The sequence below is a fragment of the Leucoraja erinacea genome, chromosome 22, assembly GCF_028641065.1.
Source record: "Leucoraja erinacea ecotype New England chromosome 22, Leri_hhj_1, whole genome shotgun sequence".
In the NCBI taxonomy this organism is placed as follows: Eukaryota; Metazoa; Chordata; class Chondrichthyes; order Rajiformes; family Rajidae; genus Leucoraja; species Leucoraja erinaceus.
Window position 1 is genome coordinate 654769 of NC_073398.1, and position 24319 is coordinate 679087.

The window sequence follows — 24319 nt, forward strand, 5'->3', positions numbered from 1 at the left end:
ACTGTTTCTGCAAATGTAACTGCGGTGAAAGATATGGAAGTTGTTGTGGAAGAGATGGCCGGAGATATGCAGGCGATGAAGTTAGAACTAGACAGCCTCAAGAGCCAACTAACAAAAGTCTCTGATAAATGTGTCGACCTCGAAGCTCGCTCAAGACGCCAAAATATACAAATACGTGAAGTAACAGAGGGAGCTGAGGGGGACAATGCCTGTGAGTTCACTGCCAATTTAATCAAACACGTACTCAAGCTACCTGAGGCACCTGTAATTGAAGTAGCACATCGACTACCCAGATTTAAACCAAGATCACAAGGAGACCAAGCCTATCCACGTCAGATCATAGTCAAACTTCGGGATATCTCAACAGTGGAAGAGCTGATGAAAAAAATTAAACACGGAGAGAAGATGATGTACAGAAATGATTCTATCAAACTCCTACGGGACTACCCTTACGAGATTGTGCAAAAGAGAAGAATGTTCTCACATACAAGAGAAGCTCTTTACGGTGTCAAGGAAGTCATATGCGGAGTGTATTATCCGGCCAGGATGCGTATTACTTACAAGGGAGTTTCAAAAACATTCACTAATTCGGTAGCATCTCTTAAATATGCTCAAGAAATCGTGACAGAACTCACAGCATAGGAACAGAAGATTAATCACGGCACCAGGATGTTATGAACAAACTAACTTGCTTATTCACCCAACGAGAATATTAGAAGAAAAGAGAAATAACACCAATCTTTAAAAATTATTAAACGCAACAGCTTTTCCACGAGAAGTGTCTAGACATTATTATCTCCCCTCGGACATTGTGGAATCCAACTCAAGGACACTTTGTGTTCAAACGGGGAAAGACTGATAAACATGGGAGTGACGATCTGCTGAGCTGAATGTGGAAAACATTACAAGGACAAGTGTCGCTTTACGATCTTACATAGTTTCACAAAATATAGAGAATTAATAATAATTAATAACTAACAATACTATTATAAAAATAACAGTAATGGAAACTGACTTGAGGTATATAATGGTAAAAATTGTAAAAATGCGTTGCCTGCTATATAACGTAGACAACACTGTAATCTCATGTGTTTCGCAGCCCGAGTGGAGAGGGGAGGAGACTCGGGCACCTGACATAATTCCAGGAGCCTGACTCTGGTTAACCCTTTCAGCGAACAGCTCACTATTAACAAAGCTAAAACCGATTATTTAAATAGTTAATAGATAAAGAGTGAGGAATATATGTAATTGAATATATGATTAGATTTGATAAGTCGGAATGAAACATATATATATAGTGTAACTGGGTGAAATATAACTAATTTGGAAATGGTACCGACCCCCTAGGTTTAGGGTAATAAAGGCAGCGGGGCTAACTTCATAACATCTACACCGGAAGCTGTATGTCGAATGCCACAGACGAGTGGGACACTCACTACAGTGTCGAATACTCAGACACTGTAAATTTACTTGTTCTATTTTTTTTTTAAATCACAATAGGTCACATCTATGTGTTTTTTTTCTCAAGGAAAATCGCAGAAGGGAGCTACCAAAGAAGTCTATAATATAAACGCCCCCCAAATAACCAGAGTCCTGAGGTATGGACGCACCGCAATAAATAAGGTCATTAAAATTGGTAAAAATGCATGACGACAATCAAAAGAAAATGGGAGGAATCACACTATGTAGTTGGAATATAAGGGGTATTAATGAACCTAATAAAAGGGGCAAGATACTAGCTCAGTTGAAATCATACAACACGGACATTTCGTTTCTACAAGAAACGCATCTTAAACATCAAGATCAGACGAGACTGAGGGCGAACTGGATAGGCCAAACATTTCACTCTTCATTCACTTCCAAAACTAGAGGCACTGCAATCATTATTCGTAAAGGAATACCATTTAAATCAAAGAATATTATATCAGATAAGGAAGGGAGATATCTTATAGTAACAGCAGAGATCAATACTACGCCAATTACGCTGGCAAACATTTATGCGCCCAATTTTGATAATCCTCAATTTTTTAATAACATTTTGAATATAATTGCAGAATTTAATTATCAAAATGTTATAATTGGGAGAGACTACAACTGTGTTTTAGACCCTTATCTAGTTAAATCGATGCAAAAGCAAAGAGGTAATATGAAATCTAAATCCAGTGAACTCTTACATACATATATAAAAAACACAAATATAGCAGACATTTGGAGGATTGCAAACCCGACGGGAAGGGATTATTCGTTTTATTCAACGGTACACAAAACATACTCACGTATAGACTATTTCCTAGTGGATACAAAATTAATTCCGCATACTATGAACCCTAAATACCACATCAATGCGATCTCAGACCACTCTCCGTTAACTTTTGTTTTAAAATTAGAAGGAATGTTTATGAATAAATCGTTCTGGAGGTTTAACTCGCAAATTTTAAAAGACCCACAAGGGAGTATATATCTAAAAAAACAGATGGACCTATTTTTTGAGATAAATGATACACCAGATATATCCCCCACGCTATTATGGGAATCCTTCAAAGCATTTATTAGAGGAGTCATTATTTCATTTCAAGCTTTTCAAAATAAAAAGAATAAGAATGAACAAAGACATTTAGAAGAACAAGTAAAACAATTAGATACAGATAATGCTAAAGATCCAACTATGGATATACATAATAAAATTCTACTATTGAAATTCAAGCTAAACAAATTATTGTCAGAGAAAGTTATAACACTATTTCAAATTACAAAACAAGAACATTTTGAATTCGGGGACAAACCCCACAAACTTCTAGCACGCCAATTGAAAAAACGGGAAAAAGAGAATGCAATACTAAAGATTAAATCAGATAGAGGGGAATTATTAACACTACCCAAGGGTATCAATAAAAGATTTGCTCAATTTTACCAGAATCTATATACATCTAAAACGTCAATAGACAATAATAACGTTTCAGAATTTCTGGATAATTGTAACCTCCCTCAATTAGTATTGAGGGAACAAGAGGAACTGGCAGCACAAATTACTTCTAAGGAGATAAAAGACACAATAAACACACTTGAGAACGGAAAAACACCAGGACCAGACGGATTCAGTAATGAATTCTATAAATCCTTTTACGACATAGTTACTCCACGCTTACAGAAAATGTATACATATGCTTTTAAAGAGCAAAGCTTACCTGAAACATTAGCAGAATCAACGATCACACTAATACTTAAAAAAAGATAAATATATAGAAGAACCAGGATCGTATAGAGCTATTGCTCTGTTAAATACGGATCAAAAAATAATAGCGAAAACACTAGCCAGAAGACTAAGCAGGTATGTTAGTAGATTAATAAATGAGGATCAAACAGGATTTATACCTAAGAGACACTCATTCAATAATTTGAGACGCTTGCTTAACATAATGCACTCACATAAATCTCATGACCAAGAGTTATCTATCATTTCACTGGACGCAGAAAAAGCGTTTGATCAAGTAGAATGTGATTATATGATTAAAGTATTGCAAAAATTCCAAATGGGAGAGAACTTCATCGCATGGATAAAATTATTATATAACAAACCCACGGCTAGAATACTAACTAATAATATAATAATAAGGGGTAATAGACAAGGATGTTCACTATCACCACTGTTATTTGCTTTGGTAATTGAACCCCTTGTGAAAAAATAAGAACACACCCGGATTTTTATGGTTATAATACAAAACACTCAAATAACATAATATCTTTATACGCCGATGATGTACTATTGTACATCACAAAACCACAAACTAGTATACCAAACATATTAAATTTAATTGAGGACTTTGGATCCTTCTCAGGATATAGAATAAACTGGAACAAAAGTGAAATTATGTCGATAAAACCCAAAGACTCAACACACCTCTGGAAATTCCCCTTTAAAATAGCCACAGAAAAATTCAAATATTTGGGAATTGAAATTACTAGAAACTACCATGATATGTTTAAAGCCAATTATAATCCCTTACTTAAGAAACTAAATAATTTGATGAAATTCTGGAAAACACTTCCGATGTCCCTAATAGGCAGAATAAACGCTATAAAAATTATCTTTTTACCACAAATCCTATACCTATTTCAATCAATACCTATATATCTCCCAAAAAAGTTTTTCAAAAAATTGGACTCAGACATTACAAATTTTATATGGGATTATAAATCCCATAGAATACAAAGAGCACACCTTAATAAACGAAAAGAGTTGGGTGGTCTAGCGCTCCCTAACTTTATGTATTATAATTGGGCAGTAAATATTAAAAATATGATTCACCTGCTGGACAATTCTGCCCAGCAGGTGGACTGGATTGTAATGGAAAGAGAGGACTGCTCTCCGTGTAATATAGGAGCGACTCTCCTCTCACCAATACATCTGAATAACAAAAATTATAATAAAAATCCAATTATACATAGCACAATTAGAACATGGAAACAAATAAAACAGAATCTAAAATTAAGAAACCTATCTCTTTTAATACCAATAGTTAATAATCCATCGTTTAAACCATCAATTATAGACAAATCATTTATACAATGGGAAAGAATGGAAATCAAAACGCTCGGAGATCTGTATGAATTGGGAAAATTATTATCATTTCAACAACTACAACTGAAATATAATTTGAAAAATAATCAATATTTTAAATATCTTCAAATTCGTGATTATCTGAAAAAATACACAAAAGACTATCATAATATGCCTATAGACTTACTGGATGAAGCAATGAAGACAAAGGCGGAATCAGCGAATCTAACATCGTACTTATATAACATCATCTTAAATATAGAAATACCCACAACTGATGGAATCAGAAGAGACTGGGAACAAGAATTAGCTATAAAAATTTCAAAAGAGAGCTGGGATAATCACTTATTACAGGTGCATAAATGTTCGACCAACGTACGACATACTCTCATCCAATTCAAAACATTACATAGACTATATTATTCAAAAACTAAAATAAATAAACTCTTCCCTAATGTCTCACCCATCTGTGATAAATGCCTGTGTCAAGAAGCTACCATAGCACAATCTTTTGTTTTTTGTATAAAAATACAAAAATTCTGGAATGAAATATTTGACATCTTTACAAAATTAATTAAAATAAAACTGGTACCAAAACCAGAATGGATTATTTTTGGAATATCGGAAGGTAACCCTGAACTAAACGTGTTTCAGAAGAATTTACTCAATTACGGGCTAATAATGGGAAAAAAGCTCATACTTAAATTCTGGAAAAATGCGCCTACACCAACAATAAAAATGTGAATATCAAATATGTTTTTAACACTACATCTGGAAGAGATGAGATTCCTCTTAGCAGGCAAACCAGACCACTTCCAAAAGACGTGGTCTACATTTTGGAACTATTACAAGCATAAGGTGCAATAGTAGTTTTAAAAATAAATAAATAAATAAATAAAAGGTGCCAGGATCTGGAAGTATGCCAGGAAGTAAAAAAACAAAAAAAAAAAAAACAACAAAAACAGACTTGGTTGGTAGTCCCCTTTCTGCGGTGTTTAATGTTATAATAGAGCGATTGTTTCTCCTTTCTTTTTCCTTCTTTTCTAGGGTCTTCTTTCTTTCTTAATTCCTTCTCTAACTTCTTTTCTAAGGGGCTTTCTTTTCTCAACATTCTCCTGCACCTTCACGACTCTTTCTTTACTTCTATCTTTTTCTTAAAGCTCAAAAAATGAAGCGGTACAAAAAATGTATTAAGACATATGTGTTGTGTAGTATTGTAATTTACCGTACTTCTAATTTTAAAAAATAATAAAAATAAAAAAAACGCCGAGATTTTTACCATTTCGCTAGCGATTTCACTTTTACATTTACATTTTTGTCATTTTTCTGTACACATTTTTAATAAAATCCTTCTCCTCCCACTCACTTATTTTTTTGCCTCCTGCTGGCCAGCGACCATAACGGCTGCTGCCGCCCGGCTCTCCTCCAAAAACGCCAACATTTTTCCCATTTCCCATTGCACTCTCGGAAAATCCCGCGCGTAACACGACTCGCAGGCGCATTGAGGGCGTACGCAGCGTCTTGACGGTGTACGCAGCGTCTTGACGGTGTAAGCAGCGTATTGACGGCGTACACAGAGTCTTGACGGCGTACACCTAGCGGGTGGCGTTGCGCCATTATGTCAGTCCGCACCCCCTTGCAACCGCGCGTTGCGGGAACAGACCCAATGGGTCTGCACTTGGTCTAGTTACTGATTAAAAGTCTAAAAAAGTCAAAAGACATAGATGCTCCATAACCCGAAGGCTCCATAGATGCTGCTTCACCCGCTGAGTTTCTCCAGCTTGTTTGTGTACCTTCGATTATCCAGCATCTGCAGTTCCTTCTTAAACACTTTGTATACTCCACTGCGTTATCGCTTCAAGGTATGCCTACCCTGAAGAAGTTCTCCTCTTCTCTCCGGAGACAGTTTCCCAACCTCCTCTCTAACTGTCCCGCATCTGTGATCCCAATTTTGTTAGTCCTTGCTGTCTCCTCCCCTTCCTCAGTCCCCCTACTGTCTCCTCCCATCCCCCAGCCTTCGGGCTCCTCCTTTTTCCTTTCTTGTCCCTGCCCCCCCCCTTCCACCCCCGATCAGTCTGAAGAAGGGTTTTGGCCCAAAACGTTACCAATTTCCTTCGCTCCATAGATGCCGCTTCACCCGCTGAGTTTCTCCAGCTTTTTTGTGTACCTTCGATTTTCCAGCATCTGCAGTTCCTTCTTAAACCTACAATGTATGTCTTTGGAATGTGGCAGGAAACTGGAGCACCTGGAGAAAACCCACCTGGTTACAGAGAAAATGTACAACTCCGTACAGACAGCAAATGTAGTGAGGGTCAAACCCAGGTCTCTGGCGCTGTGGGGCAGCAACTGTATTGCTGTCCCACTGTGCCGCCCACCAGGAGGCTGGGCAGGCTAGGAGTGTATTCCTCTGAGCGTAGGAGGATAAGAGGTGATCTGATGGAGGTGTATACGATTATGAGGGGAATAAGAATTCTTACGTAAGAATGCTGTTCATCGATTACAGCTCAGCATTCAACACCATTATACCATCAAAACTGATCACCAAACTCGGTAACCTGGGCATCGACCCCTCCCTCTGCAACTGGATACTGGACTTTCTAACCAACAGACCCCAGTCTGTGAGGTTAGACAAGCACACCTCTTCAACCCTCACCCTGAACACCGGCGTTCCACAGGGCTGTGTGCTGAGCCCCCTCCTCTACTCCCTCTTCACCTATGACTGCACACCTGTACATGGTACTAACACCATCATCAAGTATGCAGATGATACAACGGTGATTGGCCTCATCAGCAACAACGATGAGCTGGCCTACAGGGAGGAGGTCCAGCACTTAGCAGCATGGTGCGCTGACAACAACCTGGCCCTTAACTCCAAGAAGACCAAGGAGCTCATTGTAGACTTCAGGAAGTCCAGAGGCGGCACGCACACCCCCATCCACATTAACGGGACGGAGGTGGAACGTGTTTCTAGCTTCAGGTTCCTGGGAGTCAACATCTCCGATGACCTCTCTTGGACCCACAATACCTCTACTCTGATCAAGAAGGCTCATCAGCGTCTCTTCTTCCTGAGGAGACTGAAGAAGGTCCATCTGTCTCCTCAGATCCTGGTGAACTTCTACCGCTGCACCATCGAGAGCATCCTTACCAACTGCATCACAGTATGGTATGGCAACTGCTCTGTCTCCGACCGGAAGGCATTGCAGAGGGTGGTGAAAATTGCCCAACGCATCACCGGTTCCTCGCTCCCCTCCATTGAGTCTGTCCAAAGCAAGCGCTGTCTGCGGAGGGCGCTCAGCATCGCCAAGGACTGCTCTCACCCCAACCATGGACTGTTTACCCTCCTACCATCCAGGAGGCGCTACAGGTCTCTCCGTTGCCAAACCAGCAGGTCGAGGAACAGCTTCTTTCCAGTGGCTATCACTCTACACAACAACGTACCTCGGTGACTGCCAATCACCACCCCCCCCCGGACACTTATTATTATTTATTCAAATCGTTTGCTATGTCGCTCTTCAAGGGAGATGCTAAATGCATTTCGTTGTCTCTGTACTGTACACTGACAATGACAATTAAAATTGAATCTGAATCTGAGATAGGGTAGATGCAGTCTTTTATCCAGAGTAGGAGAATCAAGAACCAGAGGACAGGTTTAAGGTGAGAGGGAAAAGATTTAATCTGAGAACAACTTCCTCACTCTGAGTGTGGTGGGTATATGGAACGAGCTGCCAGATGAGGTAGTCGAGGCAGAAACTATAACAACATTTAAAAAAAGATATTTGGACAGGCACATAGATGCGAAAGATTTGGGCCAAATGCAGGCAGGTGGGATGAGTGTAGATGGGGCACCTTGGTCGGCATGAACAAGCTGGGTCGAAGGGCCTGTTTCCCTACTGTATGACTATAAACAAAAAGCAGACAAAAAGCAATCATGGAAAGGAGCATAGTGAATGCAGCTGAAAAGCAAATCTGTGCGTCATTATCAGGGATACTCACGGGTAATACATGCTCTGTATGTATTTGATGTAGATTCTTTAAAAGTTGGGAACTGCTATCAACCTTTTTGTTAACAGGCCACATCACTTCACCTCAATCCAATTTATATGATGTAAAACATCAAATTAGATGATGTAAAATATTAATAAATTAAAATCGCTTTCATGTAAATTGGAAACTGATGATCAGGTTTTCCGTATCGATTTAAGAGTGGAATGTCTAGGAACAAATATTTGCGGAACTGAATACTAAATGGAAATTAAACCATACATTAGATAAAGGAGAAATATGAAGCAAGGCAGTGTAATGACAAGTCAAAGAACACGTCAGTCTGAAGACGGGTCTCGACCCGCAACGTCACCCATTCCTTCTCTCCAGAGATTCTGCCTTTCCCGCTGAGTTACTCCAGCATTTAGAGTCTACCAACACATAATTCGTTCTGACTAGCATTTGTAGATTGATTTTAAACATAATGAATGAATTGTCCAAATCTTTTTTAACCCTTTTCTCACATTGCCAATCTTGTACCAAACATCATTGGCAACATAGATGGCTGGTGTGGATATAATTTTAGTTAGTTGTAGAATACACCCTTTGGCCTCAACTTTTTTTAAACATTGGCATCTAAGAACAAACAGTTCGAATGTATTTCTCTTTGCAGGTTTAGGAGTTTCGCCAGAACTGAACACCATGTTTTCCACAAGAACTAATCCAATGGGTTCTTGTACAAAGGGAGACTTGCACTCCAGCTCCTTGCATGGCTTTTCATCGCCATCTCCTGTGAAGGAACCGACACAGTGCCATGAGAAGATTTCCATCAGTAGCCAAATCCAGAGTGGGAGGCCATACTTGAAAGAGACATTTGCCCAGGTTAATATTTTAGTTGATGTTTTTTTTCCAGAACTGGGAAGATTTGAGTGCCAACAACTTTTAAGGATGTTGGGGAAGGGGAAAGAAGGGAGCGGGAGGATGGGGGTCAAGCTCAAAGGTTAAGATCGGGTGGATAGGACTATTTAGATTGCTCTAACTTCACATAACCTTTGTATCGCCTTTCTCTCCTCGACCCTCCCCCACCCTAGTCATCGTACTAGTTTCACTGTCGTCCTGCTGAGTTTCACTGTCTGCATCACTCGTTATCTCCTTCCCCATAGCAGTTGTGGACTACATCTTTCCTTGATCACTTTTGCCGGCACTGATTTGTTCTGTACATCTTCATACCTCCCATTTTCCTCTCCCCTGGTTCTCAGTCTGAAGAAGGATCTTGACGTCACCAACTCCTTTTCTCCAGAGAAGCTGCCTGACCCACTGAGTTACTCCAGCTTTTTGTGCCTATCTTCGGTGTAAATCAGCATCTGCAGTTTCTTCCTCCACCTTCAGCCAACATGTCCATTCCAACCAAGGTGCCCCATCTTAGCGAGTCCTGTTTGATCAAGTTTGATCCATATCTCCCTAAATCTATCCTATCCATATATCTTACTATGCGGAGGCATGGTTGCATAAACCATTCTGACACTGAGTTCATTAAGGTTCAACTTGTTTCCCTTTGGTCACAGCAGATAGTGCCACGCTTGTGCTGAATTACCTCTGGCCAGATCTCCCATTAAGTTCAGGTCCGTAATATCAAATATTTTGAAGTAAGACGTTTTTCTTAGACTTTCTTTGAGGGTAATTTTCCTACATGTAAAATAATATTTTACACAAGACATTATAGCCTTCCATAATATTTGCATCTTAATTCTCTGCAGGGAATTGACATGGGGTTCCTGAAATCAAAAATGATAGAGCAGAATGGTCAGGTGGAAAATAAGAAATTGGAACAGGTAGGTGTTAGTTGGACTAATACTTTTTTTTAAATGAATATAGGTTAGTTTAGATTAGAACGTAGAACAGTACAGCACAAGAACAGACCTATGATGCCATGCCCATCACTTATCTACCTGCACATTATCCATATTCCTCCACTCCCTGCATTTCCGTGTGCCTATACAGAAGTCTTTTAAAGATCATTAGCGTATCTGTTTCAACCACCACTCCCGGCAATGCAATCCAGGCACTCACCATCCTGTTTGAAAGAAAATTTGCCCACGCATCTCCTTTAAACTTTGCCCCTCTTACTTGAAAGCCATGTGCTCTAGCATTTAATTATTCCATCCTTGGAAAAAGATTCAAACTGTCGACCTATGTTGAGGAGGCTTTTAGAGAGCCACAAGACAGACAAGGAATGGAGGAAGATGAACAATATGCAGGCAGATGAGTTTAGGTATCCTGTTTGGCACAGACATTGTGGGCCCAAGGTCCTATTCCTATGCTGTACTGTTCTGTGTTCTTCACAAGACGTTTTTTGTCAGAGTTGAACATAGAACAGTGAAGCATGGCCTTTGGTCCATATGCTCATCCAAGGTTCGTAGTTTCATTTGTTGGCCATCTGGAATGTAAAAGTTGCAAAAGTGAAAATAACATAACGGCGATTGCTAAAGAAAATGTTATTGCAAATATAGGAAATTGGATTTGTTTAACATTTTCATTTTATTTAAAAATAAGAAGGAAAATCATTCTGGATAATCATGCCTAAAAACCCTGAATATGTTCAGGAAATATACTTCTGTTTTAACAAGAAAGTAGTTAATGCAAAATTAGCACTGTGCAGATATAGCATTCATCCCAAACATCTTGCAACTGGTTCCAGAATGGTATGTCTGTGCACTATTATTGGACTGCTGCATAACATCAGGGATAATTTTTGATGAAAACTCAGCAGTTCATAGTCGGGTTGTACAATGTGATTTAGAGGATAATTCACAATTAGTCATTTTGCCACGGATTCCAATTAGAGTCCAGTGAAACAAATATAATATCTAGATCAATAAAGAGAAATTCCCTCAGATGTCAGAATACACTGATTTTTATGTATATTTGAGAATAAGGTCCTGTGCTGTACTGTATTAAAAACATGGATTTATATGGTGTGCAGATGATACAAGAGTATTGCTAGTTACAGATGACTGCTCTAGTCCTACGTTGTAACTAATTTCCGGTATGTTGGTCAGAACAGAAGATCTTTGTTCTCTGAACCATACTTTGTACATCTTGTGGTTCCCCATCTATCTAGTCCTCCTTCACTTTAACCTCCCACTTCGTAGTCTAATATAACTCAGCAAAATGGTGCCAAGTAATCATGCTCTCACTTGTAAAGCTAGAATGGACAGAAGATAGTGAGCTAATAACTTTAGTTGAGCGATACAGTGTGGAAACTGGCCCTTCAGCCCATCCATTCAGTGCTGACCAACGATCACCAGTTCTATCCTGCACACTGGGGGTAATTTACAGAAGCCCATTAACCTTCAAACCTGTATGGCTTTGGGCTGTGGGAGGAAACCAGTGCACCCGGAGAAAACTCATGCGGTCACGGGGAGAACGTACAAACTCCGTACAGACAGCACCCGTAGTCAGGATTGAACCCGGGTCTCTGGCGTAATATGGTAGCGACATTAACGCTGTGCCATTCTACCACCCTACATTTTCTGATACTGGCCTTCTGTGTCTCTTAGTTTGGACAACTATCCCAGCAGACTTTGACACCTTACATTCACAGAGAGTTTTTAACATTAAGCATGAGGTTGCGCAAATATATATCCCCCAGGTTACCCAGAATATTTGGAAGTTCATGTTGCAATTTAGGTAGGTCTTAAAATTAGATGGGAAAATTCAGATGTTCAGCTGCATCTTTCCCAAAGAGCAGTCAATTCAGGAACTGCTCCTTCAGATTGAAAATATCCAGAAGTAATACCATTGTTTATGAAAGGTGGGAGAGACAAGCTTGCAATTTGGAGATCTTGTCAGGCTAACATGACAATTATTACCATATGTTTAGTATCAGAATGGACTTGTTAGAAGAGGGCCAGCTTGAATTTGGAAAGGATAGTACATGCCTGACAAGACTAACTGAATTGTTTGAGGAAGTGATGGGCATGTCTATGGATGCGTGCAGCATCATGGATCTTCAGAAGGCTGTGTCTGCAGAGGTGCACACAAGAAAATGCTACATTTGTCTGCAGAGTGGAGACCAGGCTTGTTTAAAACCTGTGCAGACTGAATCCAGTAAAATTAAAAAGGCCAATGTTGAGAATAATGGATCATTGCTCCTCTCCGATTTTGTATTCCTTCTTCTTAAGGGACAGAAGTTTAGGGGTAATATGAGGGGGAACTTCTTTACTCAGAGAGTGGTGGCGGTGTGTGAAATGAGCTCCCAGTGGAAGTGGTGGAGGCAGGTTCATTGGTATCATTTAAAAATAAATTGGATAGGCATATGGATGAGAAGGGAATGGAGGGTTATGGTACGAGTGCAGGCAGGTGGGACTAAGGGGAAAAAAATTTGTTCGGCATGGACTTGTAGGGCCAAGATGGCCTGTTTCCGTGCTGTAATTGTTATATGGTTATATGGTTCTTCAACCCTCATTGTTTTTTTTCATGTTATTAAGTTTGTGTTAATGGCTTCAATTTGTCTCAAGTTAAGCTCTTCCATAACTGAGACTGGAATCTTGTCTATGCCTCTAACGTCTTCCATGGTGAAAACACCTGAACTGGGGGAAAGAAAAGGAAGAGTATCTTTTATCCAGGAATCTATGGAGCATAATTCTCCCATATCTGGTGAGTATTGCACAGCTCAAACTGGTGTCATTGTACCATCCTGAAAGGAATACATTCAACAAGTTCAAACTCTAAATGTATACCAAAAAAGTGAAGATTTTTCTTAATAAAAGAAACAGTGAAATAATATTTTATTAAAATATAAAATCTTACATTTTTTTAAATACATGCTGTTTGTGTGTCTATGTTTTGTGTTAGAAAATATTGTATACATTGTTTTTCTCAAAATTAAAATGGATTTTGTGGTGACTCCTTTGACCCATTGAGATTTGCCTTAGTCTATATCACACATGGTTAGACATGCAACATAATTCACATTGCAGTCATTAATAATCTCAGTGGTACTTTCCAGTAAGAACTAAACCCATGTATATGTCATCACCTTATCAAATTAGGAAAGAGCTATAAATGCCTTTTTAAAACAATAGGTGCCGTGGATTTATCAGCAGGAAGGAACTGCAGATGCTGGTTTTCACTGAAGATAGACACAAAATGCCGTGGGACAGGCAGCATCTCTGGATAGAAGGAATGGGTGACATTGCGGGTCAAGACCCTTCTTTGGACTGAGAGTCGGGGCAGATATAGATACAGAGATATGGAGGTGTAAGGTGTGAAAAAGAGACATCAAAGGGGATGAAGTTGAAGGAAAATGTGGAACCGGTCATTGTTAGCTTGGAGAAGGTGACAACGAAGCATTCAGAGATAAAATTGAATCTGGGAGACAATCAGACTGGTCAGACAACTCGGAAGGGGAAAGGGGGGCTGGAGAGAGAGGGAATGCAAGGGTTACTCAAAGTAAAAAAAGGTGCTGTTACTCACATCAGTGATGGGGAAACTATTGGAGAGTTCATTGATTTGAACTTACTCCCATTTGGAAGAGAATGGGCTAGTTAGGATAGCCAGCACGTCTTTGTAAGCGGCAGGTCATGTCTCAATTACTTGGTTGAGTGGTTTCAGGAGATGACAAAGGAGATTGATGAAGGTAGGGTGGCAGATATTGTATACATGGATTTTAGTAAAGGTTTTCATAAGGTCCCCCAGTTGAACCAGATCCTTTTGTTAACCTAAACGGCCTTACCCATTGTCCACTGCACCACCAATTTTCTCAGCCACAAATTTACTAAACACTTGAACTGCATTATCATCCAAATCATTTATATAGGTGACAAACTACAATGGATTCAGCACTGATCCCTGCAATACACCACAGGTTACAGAACTCCAAGCTGAAAAACAACCTTGCATTACTATCCTCTGACTTCTTCCACCAAGCCAATTATGAATTTGATTGACGTATTCATCCTGGATCCATGTGATCTAACCTACTATGTGGGACCTTGTCAAAGGCCTTGTAAATCTCATATCGACAACGTCCCACTGCCTTGTCCTTGTCAGTCGTCTTGGTGACCTCTTGAAGTCATGGGACATAATTTCCTACACACAAGCCATTCTGACTATCCTTAATCAGTCCTTGCCCATCAAAATGCAGGTAGATTCTACCTCCTCGCAATCCACCCTAGTAACCACATCAACCAAAATTTCTTTTAGTTTTACCAAGTAAACTAACATAAGTTCATAAGTGATAGGAGCAGAATTAGGCCATTCAGCCCATTAAGTCTACTCCACCATTCAATCATGGCTGATCTATATCTCCCTCCAAACCCCATTCTCCTGCCTTCTCCCCATAATTCCTGATACTCGTACTAATCAAGAATCTATCTCTGCCTTAATCTCCATTGACTTGACCTCCACAGCCTTCTGTGACAATGAATTCCACAGATTCATCACCCTCTGACAAAATTAATTCCTCCATCTCCTTCCTAAAGGAACATTCTTTAATTCTCAGGCTATGACCTCTGGTCTTAGACTCTCCCTTTAGTGGAACCATCCTCTCCACATCCACTCTATCCAGTCTTTCACATTTCGGTAAGTTTCAATGAGGTCGCCCATCAATAGAAGCAAGCAAGCTAAGTTGCAGCTGATATTAGAAACATTGAAAATAGGTGCAGGAGGAGGTCATTCGGCCCTTCGAGCCATTCATTGGGATTATGGCTGATTGTCCCCTATCAGTAACCCGTGCCTGCCTTCTCCCCATAATATTCTAGTGGAATATTAACCACTGATATCAAAACTGACCGGCATGCTGGTCTTTTCGTATTTTGTTGCCATTTGCAAGTGCCAAAACCTGTGCACTGGCCAGATCAGTGCTTATTAAATGTGCTTGTTTTACAGTTGCAAATATGACTGCTCCTCCAGGGATTCCTAACATGTCTGAAAAATTTGTGGATGCACTTGGAAGTGAAGGGCAGCAATTAACATCCGCTCAAGTTCAATTAATAAAGACCATTATACAAGATACTTTGGAGGATTATAAGTAAGGAACATACATGTTTCAAATAAATTACCTTGACATAAAGGCCTTGTTTCAAGCATGGAAAACAAGCACGTTGGTCATGCATTTTTGTGTTCAGACTTGCCATCTGTGTTTGAAAAAGTTGATGGAGCTATTTCTAATGTTCTGTATTCTTCAATTTCTATTTCAACAAACCTCTGTTTTAGACTTTTCATGAGTTAAGAGCTTTATTGTAATATGTCACAGATAAAACAATGAAAGTCTTACTTGCAGCAGCACAACAGAATATGTAAACATAGTATTCTGTAAACAATATAATAAACGAGGGGGAAAGGTTCAGTGTGTATACTCACACATGAAAAACAATAATAGTGCTCTTTTTGTATACATTTGTTGTTATGATACCGAAATTCTAAACTTTCTCTAATTAACCCAGAGATGCTTGGCACCGAGATATCGTAAACCTACAGCTAGAGATGATCAAACAATTCCAAATCCAACAGGTAATTAAAATATTCAATGTTGTTGGAGTGATATTTTGACTTTTGTGTGCGCTTGGTATGTGGACAGTATCAACAAGAGACAATTGGATGTATCTATTTTCCAAAATGTATTCCTGCAAATATCTTCCTTCATCCATCTGAAAATCAGGTGGTAGAATTTTTAGCCTGAAAAAGGAAACAGAATTTGAGTTTATTTTATTTTGTTGCATTCTAGCCAGTCAGGGGAACAGCAATGCATGGTTACAAAGGAGCCATCCGCAGTGTACAGATACATGATAAAGGGAATAACGTGAATAATGTTTAATGCAAGGTGAAGTCCGATCAAAGATAATCCAAGGGTCTCCAATGAGGTAGATAGTAGCTCAGGACTGCTCTCTAGTTGTTGGTAGGATGGTTCAGTTCCCTGATAACAGCTTGGAAGCAACTGTCCCTGAATCTGGAGGTGTGCTTTTTCACACTTCTGTACCTCTTGCCTGATAGGAGAGGGGAGAAGAGGGAGTGATCAGGGTGCGACTCATCTTTGATTATGCTGCAGGCCTTGCCGAGGCAGTGTGAGGTGTAAACGTAGTCAATGAAAGGGAGGTTGGTTTGTGTGATGGTCTGGGCTGCATCCACAATTCTCTAATTTCTTGCAATTTCGGATGCAGCCTTGTGATGCATCCCGATAAAATTCTTTCTACGGCGCATCTGTAGATGTTAATGAGATTTGTTGGGGCCATGCCAAACTTCCTAAGTTTTCTTTTAAAAACCCAACCTGCTCGATTTTCCCTCATGTTAACCCATTAATCATAGCCATCAACGTACTCTTTCATCTCCCAATCCAAGTTTGTCTCTGGACCTGAGGAGATGTCCTTCACCATGATCTTGGGCAGCCAGCACACCTTTCAAAATTCTACTGCAAAGAATAGTATCTATCGTCCTACTGTGCCCTAAGACCATTTCCATGCACCACAGCACTCTAGTCTTGAACGCCCTCCTGTACCATGTATGTGTGATCAGTTTCACATCCCTTCCTGCAGTCCCTGGTCTTGTCCACACTGTGACAAGAATTCAAATCGATTGTATGAATGCTAGGGCAAAGGAGAGATGAAACGTTTTTGACAAGCTAAAATAAGCAGCGGCTGACCATTCAGAGATATTTAAAAACTGCTAACATTGAATGAATTAAAAATCTTTAAAAAGGTTCAATAAGTCATCGGGAGGCGCAGTGGTAGAGTTGATGCCTTATAGCGCCAGAGACCCGGGTTCATTCCTGACTATGTGTGCTGTCCGTATGGAGTTTGTACATTCTCCCCGTAACCTTTGTGGGTTTTCTCTGGATGCTCCGCATTCCTGTCATTCTCCAAATACAAACAAGTTTGTAGACTAATTGTCCCTGGTGTGAGTAGGATAGAGTGCGGGGAACACTGGACAGCAGCGACTCGGTGGGCTGAAGGCCCTGTTTCTGCACTGCATTTCTAAGCTAAACTAAAGTTAACCAAAAGTACTTATAGGGGCTCTGAATATTCCCTCTCAAAATGGTGCCATCATGCACAAGTAAATGCAAATGACAAGGTTGAAGCAATTAGAGACAGATCGAGTTGAGTAAATAATCCATATGACTCCTTCTAAGATCTCCAAAGTCACAGAAGAAAAGCCATCCTTCAGCCAAACTCATCCATTCCCATCTGATATCCAGATATAGCAGAGAGCCTATTAGTTCAAACTCCACCCATTGTAATGGTGAAGATTCATGCTTCTGATAGTGACATCTCGCCTTAAGGTTCCAATCACGTTGCAATGCTGGTATCTATCTTGTTAAATTTCCAGTTATGTTCTGTTGATAAAACTCAGCAAATCTGGCCAGGTTATGCCAAAGATAGACACAAAATGCTGGAGTAACTCAACGGGACAGGTAGCATCTCTGGCGAGAAGGAATGGGTGACGTTTCGGGTCAAGACCCTTCTTCAGACTGAGAGTCTGAAATGAGATATGGAAGGTACAAAGAGAATGTAAGGTGTATAAAGAACAGATCAAAGCAGACGATAATAAGGAAATGTAGAAAGGTTCATTGTTGGCTGAGGAGAAGGTGACGACGAGGCATACAAACAGTAAAATAAATCAGGAGGCCAGTGAAACTAGTTGGAAAACGTGGGTGGGGAATGGACGGAGTGTGAGGGAAAGCAAGGGGTACTTGAATTTAGAGAAATCAATACTCAAACCGCTGGGTTGTAAGCTGCCCAAGCAAAATATGAGATGCTGTTCCTCCAATTTGCGTTTGGACTCACGTTGACAGTGGAGGAGACCCATGACAGAAAGGTCAGTGTGGGAATGGGAAGGCAACCGGGAGATCATGTAAGCCCAGGTGTTCTGCCATATCAGCCTGCTCTTGATGGCTGACCATTAGCGTGCAACATTTGTACCACAGAACAGTTGAACATTCGCAGCCTCCAAGGCAGTCTAATATTTAATTACATTTCTACCATCATCACCCTGGCACTCAGTATTGAACAGTAATAAACTAGGCTAGCCACAGTTCAAAAAGGCTGAAGAAATGTTGCGAGAAACCCAAATGTTGCAGTGAAAAACCCAAGGTGACTTACAAGTTGGTTTATTTCAATTATGTTTGCATCAAATTTGTTTGATCCATCTATCTTTCTCCTTTCAGAATGAAATCCATGGTTTACTTGAAAGATACTCCATTAATGAAGCTTTAGTGGCAGAAAATGAGAGATTGCGAGAAGAAAATAAGAGGCTACGAGCCATGTTTTAAGATGAGATGTTGCTGAGAGCTCGCTAAAGCAAGAAGGTTTTGCACTGAGAAGCAGCAATAATACCCTGCCATAAGGCAAGCATAGGTGAAGACTGACTTCAACGCATTAATATTTAATACGTAAATGTTTTGTACATCACACCATTAATCGCAGAGTAGCTGGCCCATTTTGATTCTAAAATGAGCCAAAAAACAGCTGTCTCAATGGATGGAATGTATTAAAAGTCTTTTCAGATGCAATACAACGGAATTTTGATAAATGTTACAAATAATCTTCCAGAAAATGTGCCACAATCAGGAGTTTTGCATAATAGAATTGAATGAGAAAGGTGTATTAAAGCTCAAAGTAAAAATCATACTAAAGGTGGGATAACATGCATTGTTCAAGATTCTAAAGCGTAGGTTTTACAAAAAAAACCAGCAATAAATGAAAATATACTCAAAGATAGATCCCGCACACTGGGTAAAGATTATTTTATAAATTGGCATTTTCTACTTTTTACAAATTATTGTTTATTTTTGTCTGACAATAACCATACTTACTCAGATACTTAAATCGTTGATTGCTATTTGTGAATATCTTTACTTATTTTCCATCGGCTGCCTAAAAACAATAACTCTACTAGTTTCTGTTCATTACAAGCAGTATTTTTACTACTGGATAAGCGAATCTAAATATTTGAACGTTGCATTAATACTGAGTAGATGGTCTAAAGTGCCTTTTTCAGATTTCTAAATGAGCAGGTTACACAGGAATTCTGATACACTGTCATTGACTTGACATTCAGCAATTGTGTAGAATAGCCATTGTTTATATTACGTACACTATTTTGTAAAGAATTTGGAGTGGATTCTGTTTTTGAATTAACATTTAAAATGCAGGATATTTTTAATGAAAAAAATACTATATTAAATGTGGTTTGCAATAAATATATTCGTAAGCGTTTGGTATTTCAGAAAGCACTTAAAAGTAAATTAGCTGGAATTGAATCAAAGAAAAGATGGCATGTTTTTATAATAATCAAAATGCTTTAAGTAAAAAGATTGGTTCTAACAGCAACTTGCATATAATTTACTGTATTGTTGCACATTTCAGATAGGAATTTAATATTTTTAAATACCATGAAGTATTCCGAATCCAATTCCGTTTTAATCAATTTCCAGCCATACTAGATTTTGGAGTATTGGAAGAAAAGGCTGTATACAGCAAAGACATTTCCCATTTAGTAATCTTCACAAATTAAGGGAAACACTTTATAAATAGGATGAAAAGTCTGATACTTGCTATGTTCCGTTGAGATCGGTATAATCCTGGTGCTTCAGAAGCTGAATTCAGTACTCAGTGATGATAATTAGTCCGAATGAAACAAGGTTATGAAGTTTCTCTTAAGGATGATTTTTTGAGCTTCAGCCCAATATTTTTATAAAAGTGGGATTGCTGGCAAATAAAATGTCATTGCTGCCCTTTGATTTTCCAACTGTTCTGTTCTGTTCAGTTCATCCTTTGAACCAGGTCATCGTAGGTAGCAATGAGAACTGTGTACAAAACATGCCTTTAATTTCATTGTTTTTTTAAATATGAGCTTTAGATGAAGTTTAGGGATAAATAAGTGAAGTTGGGGCATCTTTTGTTATTCACTTTCTGCCAATTCACCCAAGAATTTAAATAGGGACCCCTGTTATAGAGGCTGAAAGATGATACCCCTGACACACTCAATGGTGCCAGGAGTGGGCCTGCATTATGAATGCAGCCCGAGCTTGCCTTTCTGATTAAGACGAGTATGGTATCAAATAGGCAAAGCTGAATCTTATTGAGGAGCTGGAGTGAAGACCAGAAGACAAAGTGAAGGAAATCATAGGACAAGTGTACAGAAGAAGCTGCCAGGGGTAGTGGAAAGATGGCTACAATGCAGCATTTAAAAGACATTTTGGCAGCTTCATGGATAGGAAAGGTTTAGAGGGATAATATGAGAGGTGTAGGCAAAAGGCATTAGCTTGCTCAGGCAACTTGGTTGGCATGGGCAAGGTGGGCCGAAGGGCCTGTTTCTGTGCTGTATAACCATTTGACTGACAAAATGTGCATAGAGATGGATTTTCTTTAATCAGGAATGACAAAGCAATTTTATAGAATCACATAGGAATAGCACCTTCATAGAAACATAGAAAATAGGTGCAGGAATAGTCCATTTGGCCCTTCGAGCCTGCACCGCCATTCAATATGATCATGGCTGATCATCCAACTCAGTATCCTGTACCTGCCTTCTCTCCATACCCCCTGATCCCTTTAGCCACAAGGGCCACATCTAACTCCCTCTTAAATATAGCCAATGAACTGGCCTCAACTACCTTCTGTGGCAGAGAATTCTAGAGATTCACCACTCTCTGTGTGAAACATGTTTTCTCATCTCGGTCCTAAAAGGTTTCCCCCTGATCCTTAAACTGTGACCCCTTGTTCTGGACTGCCCCAACATCGGGAACAATCTTCCTGCATCTAGCCTGTCCAACCCCTTAAGAATTTTGTAAGTTTCTATAAGATCCACTCTCAATCTTCTAAATTCTAGTGAGTACAAGCCAAGTCTATTCAGTCTATCTTCATATGAAAGTCCTGACATCCCAGGAATCAGTCTGGTGAACCTTCTCTGTACGATAAGAATGTCTTTCCTCAGATTAGGAGACCAAAACTGTACGCAATACTCCAGGTGTGGTCTCACCAAGACCCTGTACTCAGCCCATTGAGTCCATGCTGACCACAAACCTTGAACATTATTTCACAAATTACTTCATATTACTTAACATAGACCATAAACATTTAGATTCACTCAAACTTAATTCTATTTTTCCAACATTCTCTCAACTTATGGCAGATTCCACCACTCACCTACACACAGTGTAGGTGAGTGGTTTGAAGTGGCCAGTTAATCTACTCACCTGCGTATCTTTGGTGATGTGGGAACAAACCTGAGTTGCTGGCGGTAACCCATGTGGTCACAGGGAGATCATGTCAACTCCACACAGACAATGCCATGTGGTCTCTGCTTCCGCGAGGCAGTGGCTCTGCTAATAGTGTTTGAATTTATAAAACTGGTGACTGAACATGATAAAAGCAAACATGATGAGAGATCACATTGGGCAGAGTCCAGAATAAAAAGCAGCGATGGGGTGGTAAGACATTGATGGTCATGAGGATGAATTTATAGATGTAATTGCCAATAATTGCTGTGGTTGTTAAGATCTGGTAGTTGTGTTCTGAAGAGCCTGAAAACCCGGTGGTTTTTGCAAAGTTATCGACTCAGTTGGCATATTAACCCTAAAACCATGATCTTGCCACAGACTGACTGTCGGCCAAGCAAGAGAGCCAAATCCCACTTCCCAGCTCTTCATGTGAAGCATTGCAGTTGAACACACGTCAAATGCTCAACTGTGTATTTATGTGGTACAGCGCCCTCCATAATGTTTGGGACAAAGACCCATCATTTATTTATTTGTCTCTGTACTCCACTATTTGAGATTTGTAATAGAAAAGAAATCACATGTGGTTAAAGTGCACATTGTCAGATTTTATTAAAGAGTATTTGTATACATTTGTTTCACCATGTAGAAATTACAGCTGTGTTTATAGTTCCCCCATTTCAAGGCACCATAATGTTTGGGACACATGGCTTCATAAGTGTTTGTAATTGCTCAGGTGTGTTTAATTACCTCCTTAATGCAGGTATAAGAGAGCTCTCAGCACCTAGTCTTTCCTCCAGTCTTTCCATCACCTTTGGAAACTTTTATCGCTGTTTATCAACATGAGGACCAAAGTTGTGCCAATGAAAGTCAAAGGAGCCATTATGAGACTGAGAAACAAGAATAAAACAGTTAGAGACATCAGCCAAACATTAGGCTTACCGAAATTAACTGTTTGGAACATCATTAAGAAGAAAGAAAGCACTGGTGAACTTACTAATCACAAAGGGACTGGCAGGCCAAGGAAGACCTCCACTGATGACAGAAGAATTATCTCTATAATAGAGAAAAATCCCCAAACAACTGTCCGACAGATCAGACACACTCTTCAGGGGTCAGGTGTGGATTTACCAATGACCACTGTCCGCAGAAGACTTCATGAACAGAAATACAGAGGCTACACTACAAGATGCAAACTACTGGTTAGCCACAACTATAGGATGGCCAGGTTACAGTTTACCAAGAAGTTCTTAAAAGAGCAACCACAGTTCTGGAAAAAGGTCTTGTGGACAGATGAGATGAAGATTAACATATAAGAGTGATGGCAAGAGCAAAGTATGGAGGAGAGAAGGAACTGCCCAAGATCCAAAGCATACCACGTCATCTGTGAAACACAGTGGTGGGGGTGTTATGGCCTGGGCATGTACGGCTGCTGGAGGTACTGGCTCACTTATCTTCATTGATGATACAACTGCTGATGGTAGTGGCATAATGAATTCTGATGTGTATAAACACATCCTCTCTGCTCGTTCAAACAAATGCCTTAAAACTCATTGGCTGGAAGTTCATTCTACAGCAAGACAATGATCCCAAACATATGTTAAAGCAACAAAGGAGTTTTTCAAAGCTAAAAAATGGTCAATTCTTGAGTGGCCAAGTCAATCACCTGATCTGAACGAAATTGAGCATTTTTTATATGCTGAAGAGAAAACTGAAGGGGGCTAATCCCCAAAACAAGCATAAGCTAAAGATGGCTGCAATACAGGCCTGGCAGAGCATGACCAGAGAAGACACCCAGCAACTGATGATGTCCATGAATCGCAGACTTCAAGCGATTCCATTGTTGCATATCCATTGCATGCAAAGGATATGCAACAAAATACTAAATATGACTACTTTCATTTACATGACATTGCTGTGTCCCAAACATTATGGTGCCTGGAATGTGGGGGACTATGTATAAACAATGCAATAACTTCTACATGGTGAGACCAAAATGTATAAAAATGGCCTTTATTAAAATCTGACAATGTGCACTTTAACCATATGTGATTTTTTTTTTCTATTACAAATCTCAAATTGTGGAGTACAGAGGCAAATAAATAAATGATAGGTCTTTGTCCCAAACATCATGGAGGGCACTGCAGTATTTGCTTTGTCTACTTTTCAGGTAGTCAACCTCTCACAACTCAACAAGGTTCCCATTAATTCCATCTAGGCCTTTTACCTATTGCCATAAAGCCAAATCCTTTGTATTTTGTCCCCTGCCAAGTGAAATATGTTCCTTCTCTTTCACTGAAGAAATTGAATAAATCTATACACCAATTAATTGTCTCAGCTGCTTGTTCTTTTTTTCATAACAAAGTCCATTTTAACCTAACAATCCCTTTGGTCATAACCAAAATTCATCATCCTTGTACCCTTTTCCCTCAATCAACTAAAGGCTGTTTTGGTGCATTGAAGCTCGTAGTAAATTTCACTGATGCTTGCCTTCGTCAAGAGCTAGCTCCAGCGAGGCGGAGGTAGTCCATGTTTTCCAAGTCTCTTTGGGAACCATTATTGCT

At 39.6% G+C, this 24319-nt stretch overlaps 1 protein-coding gene across 2 annotated transcripts in view; it reads left to right on the plus strand.

The window, feature by feature from the left end:
* Nucleotides 1-24080, plus strand: part of nedd1 (NEDD1 gamma-tubulin ring complex targeting factor) — a 75014-nt gene extending 50934 nt beyond the window's left edge. Inside the window, exons 11-16 of one of the 2 annotated variants that reach the window (XM_055652743.1) lie at nt 9213-9421; nt 10297-10371; nt 13060-13198; nt 15431-15572; nt 15988-16054; nt 18702-24080. In XM_055652743.1, coding sequence (XP_055508718.1) covers nt 9213-9421; nt 10297-10371; nt 13060-13198; nt 15431-15572; nt 15988-16054; nt 18702-18806 — 737 coding nt within the window. In that variant the 3' untranslated portion in view covers nt 18807-24080. The remainder of the gene's footprint in view (nt 1-9212; nt 9422-10296; nt 10372-13059; nt 13199-15430; nt 15573-15987; nt 16055-18701) is intronic. The other variant, XM_055652744.1, reaches the window with a different exon arrangement.
* Nucleotides 24081-24319: the final 239 nt, after the last annotated feature.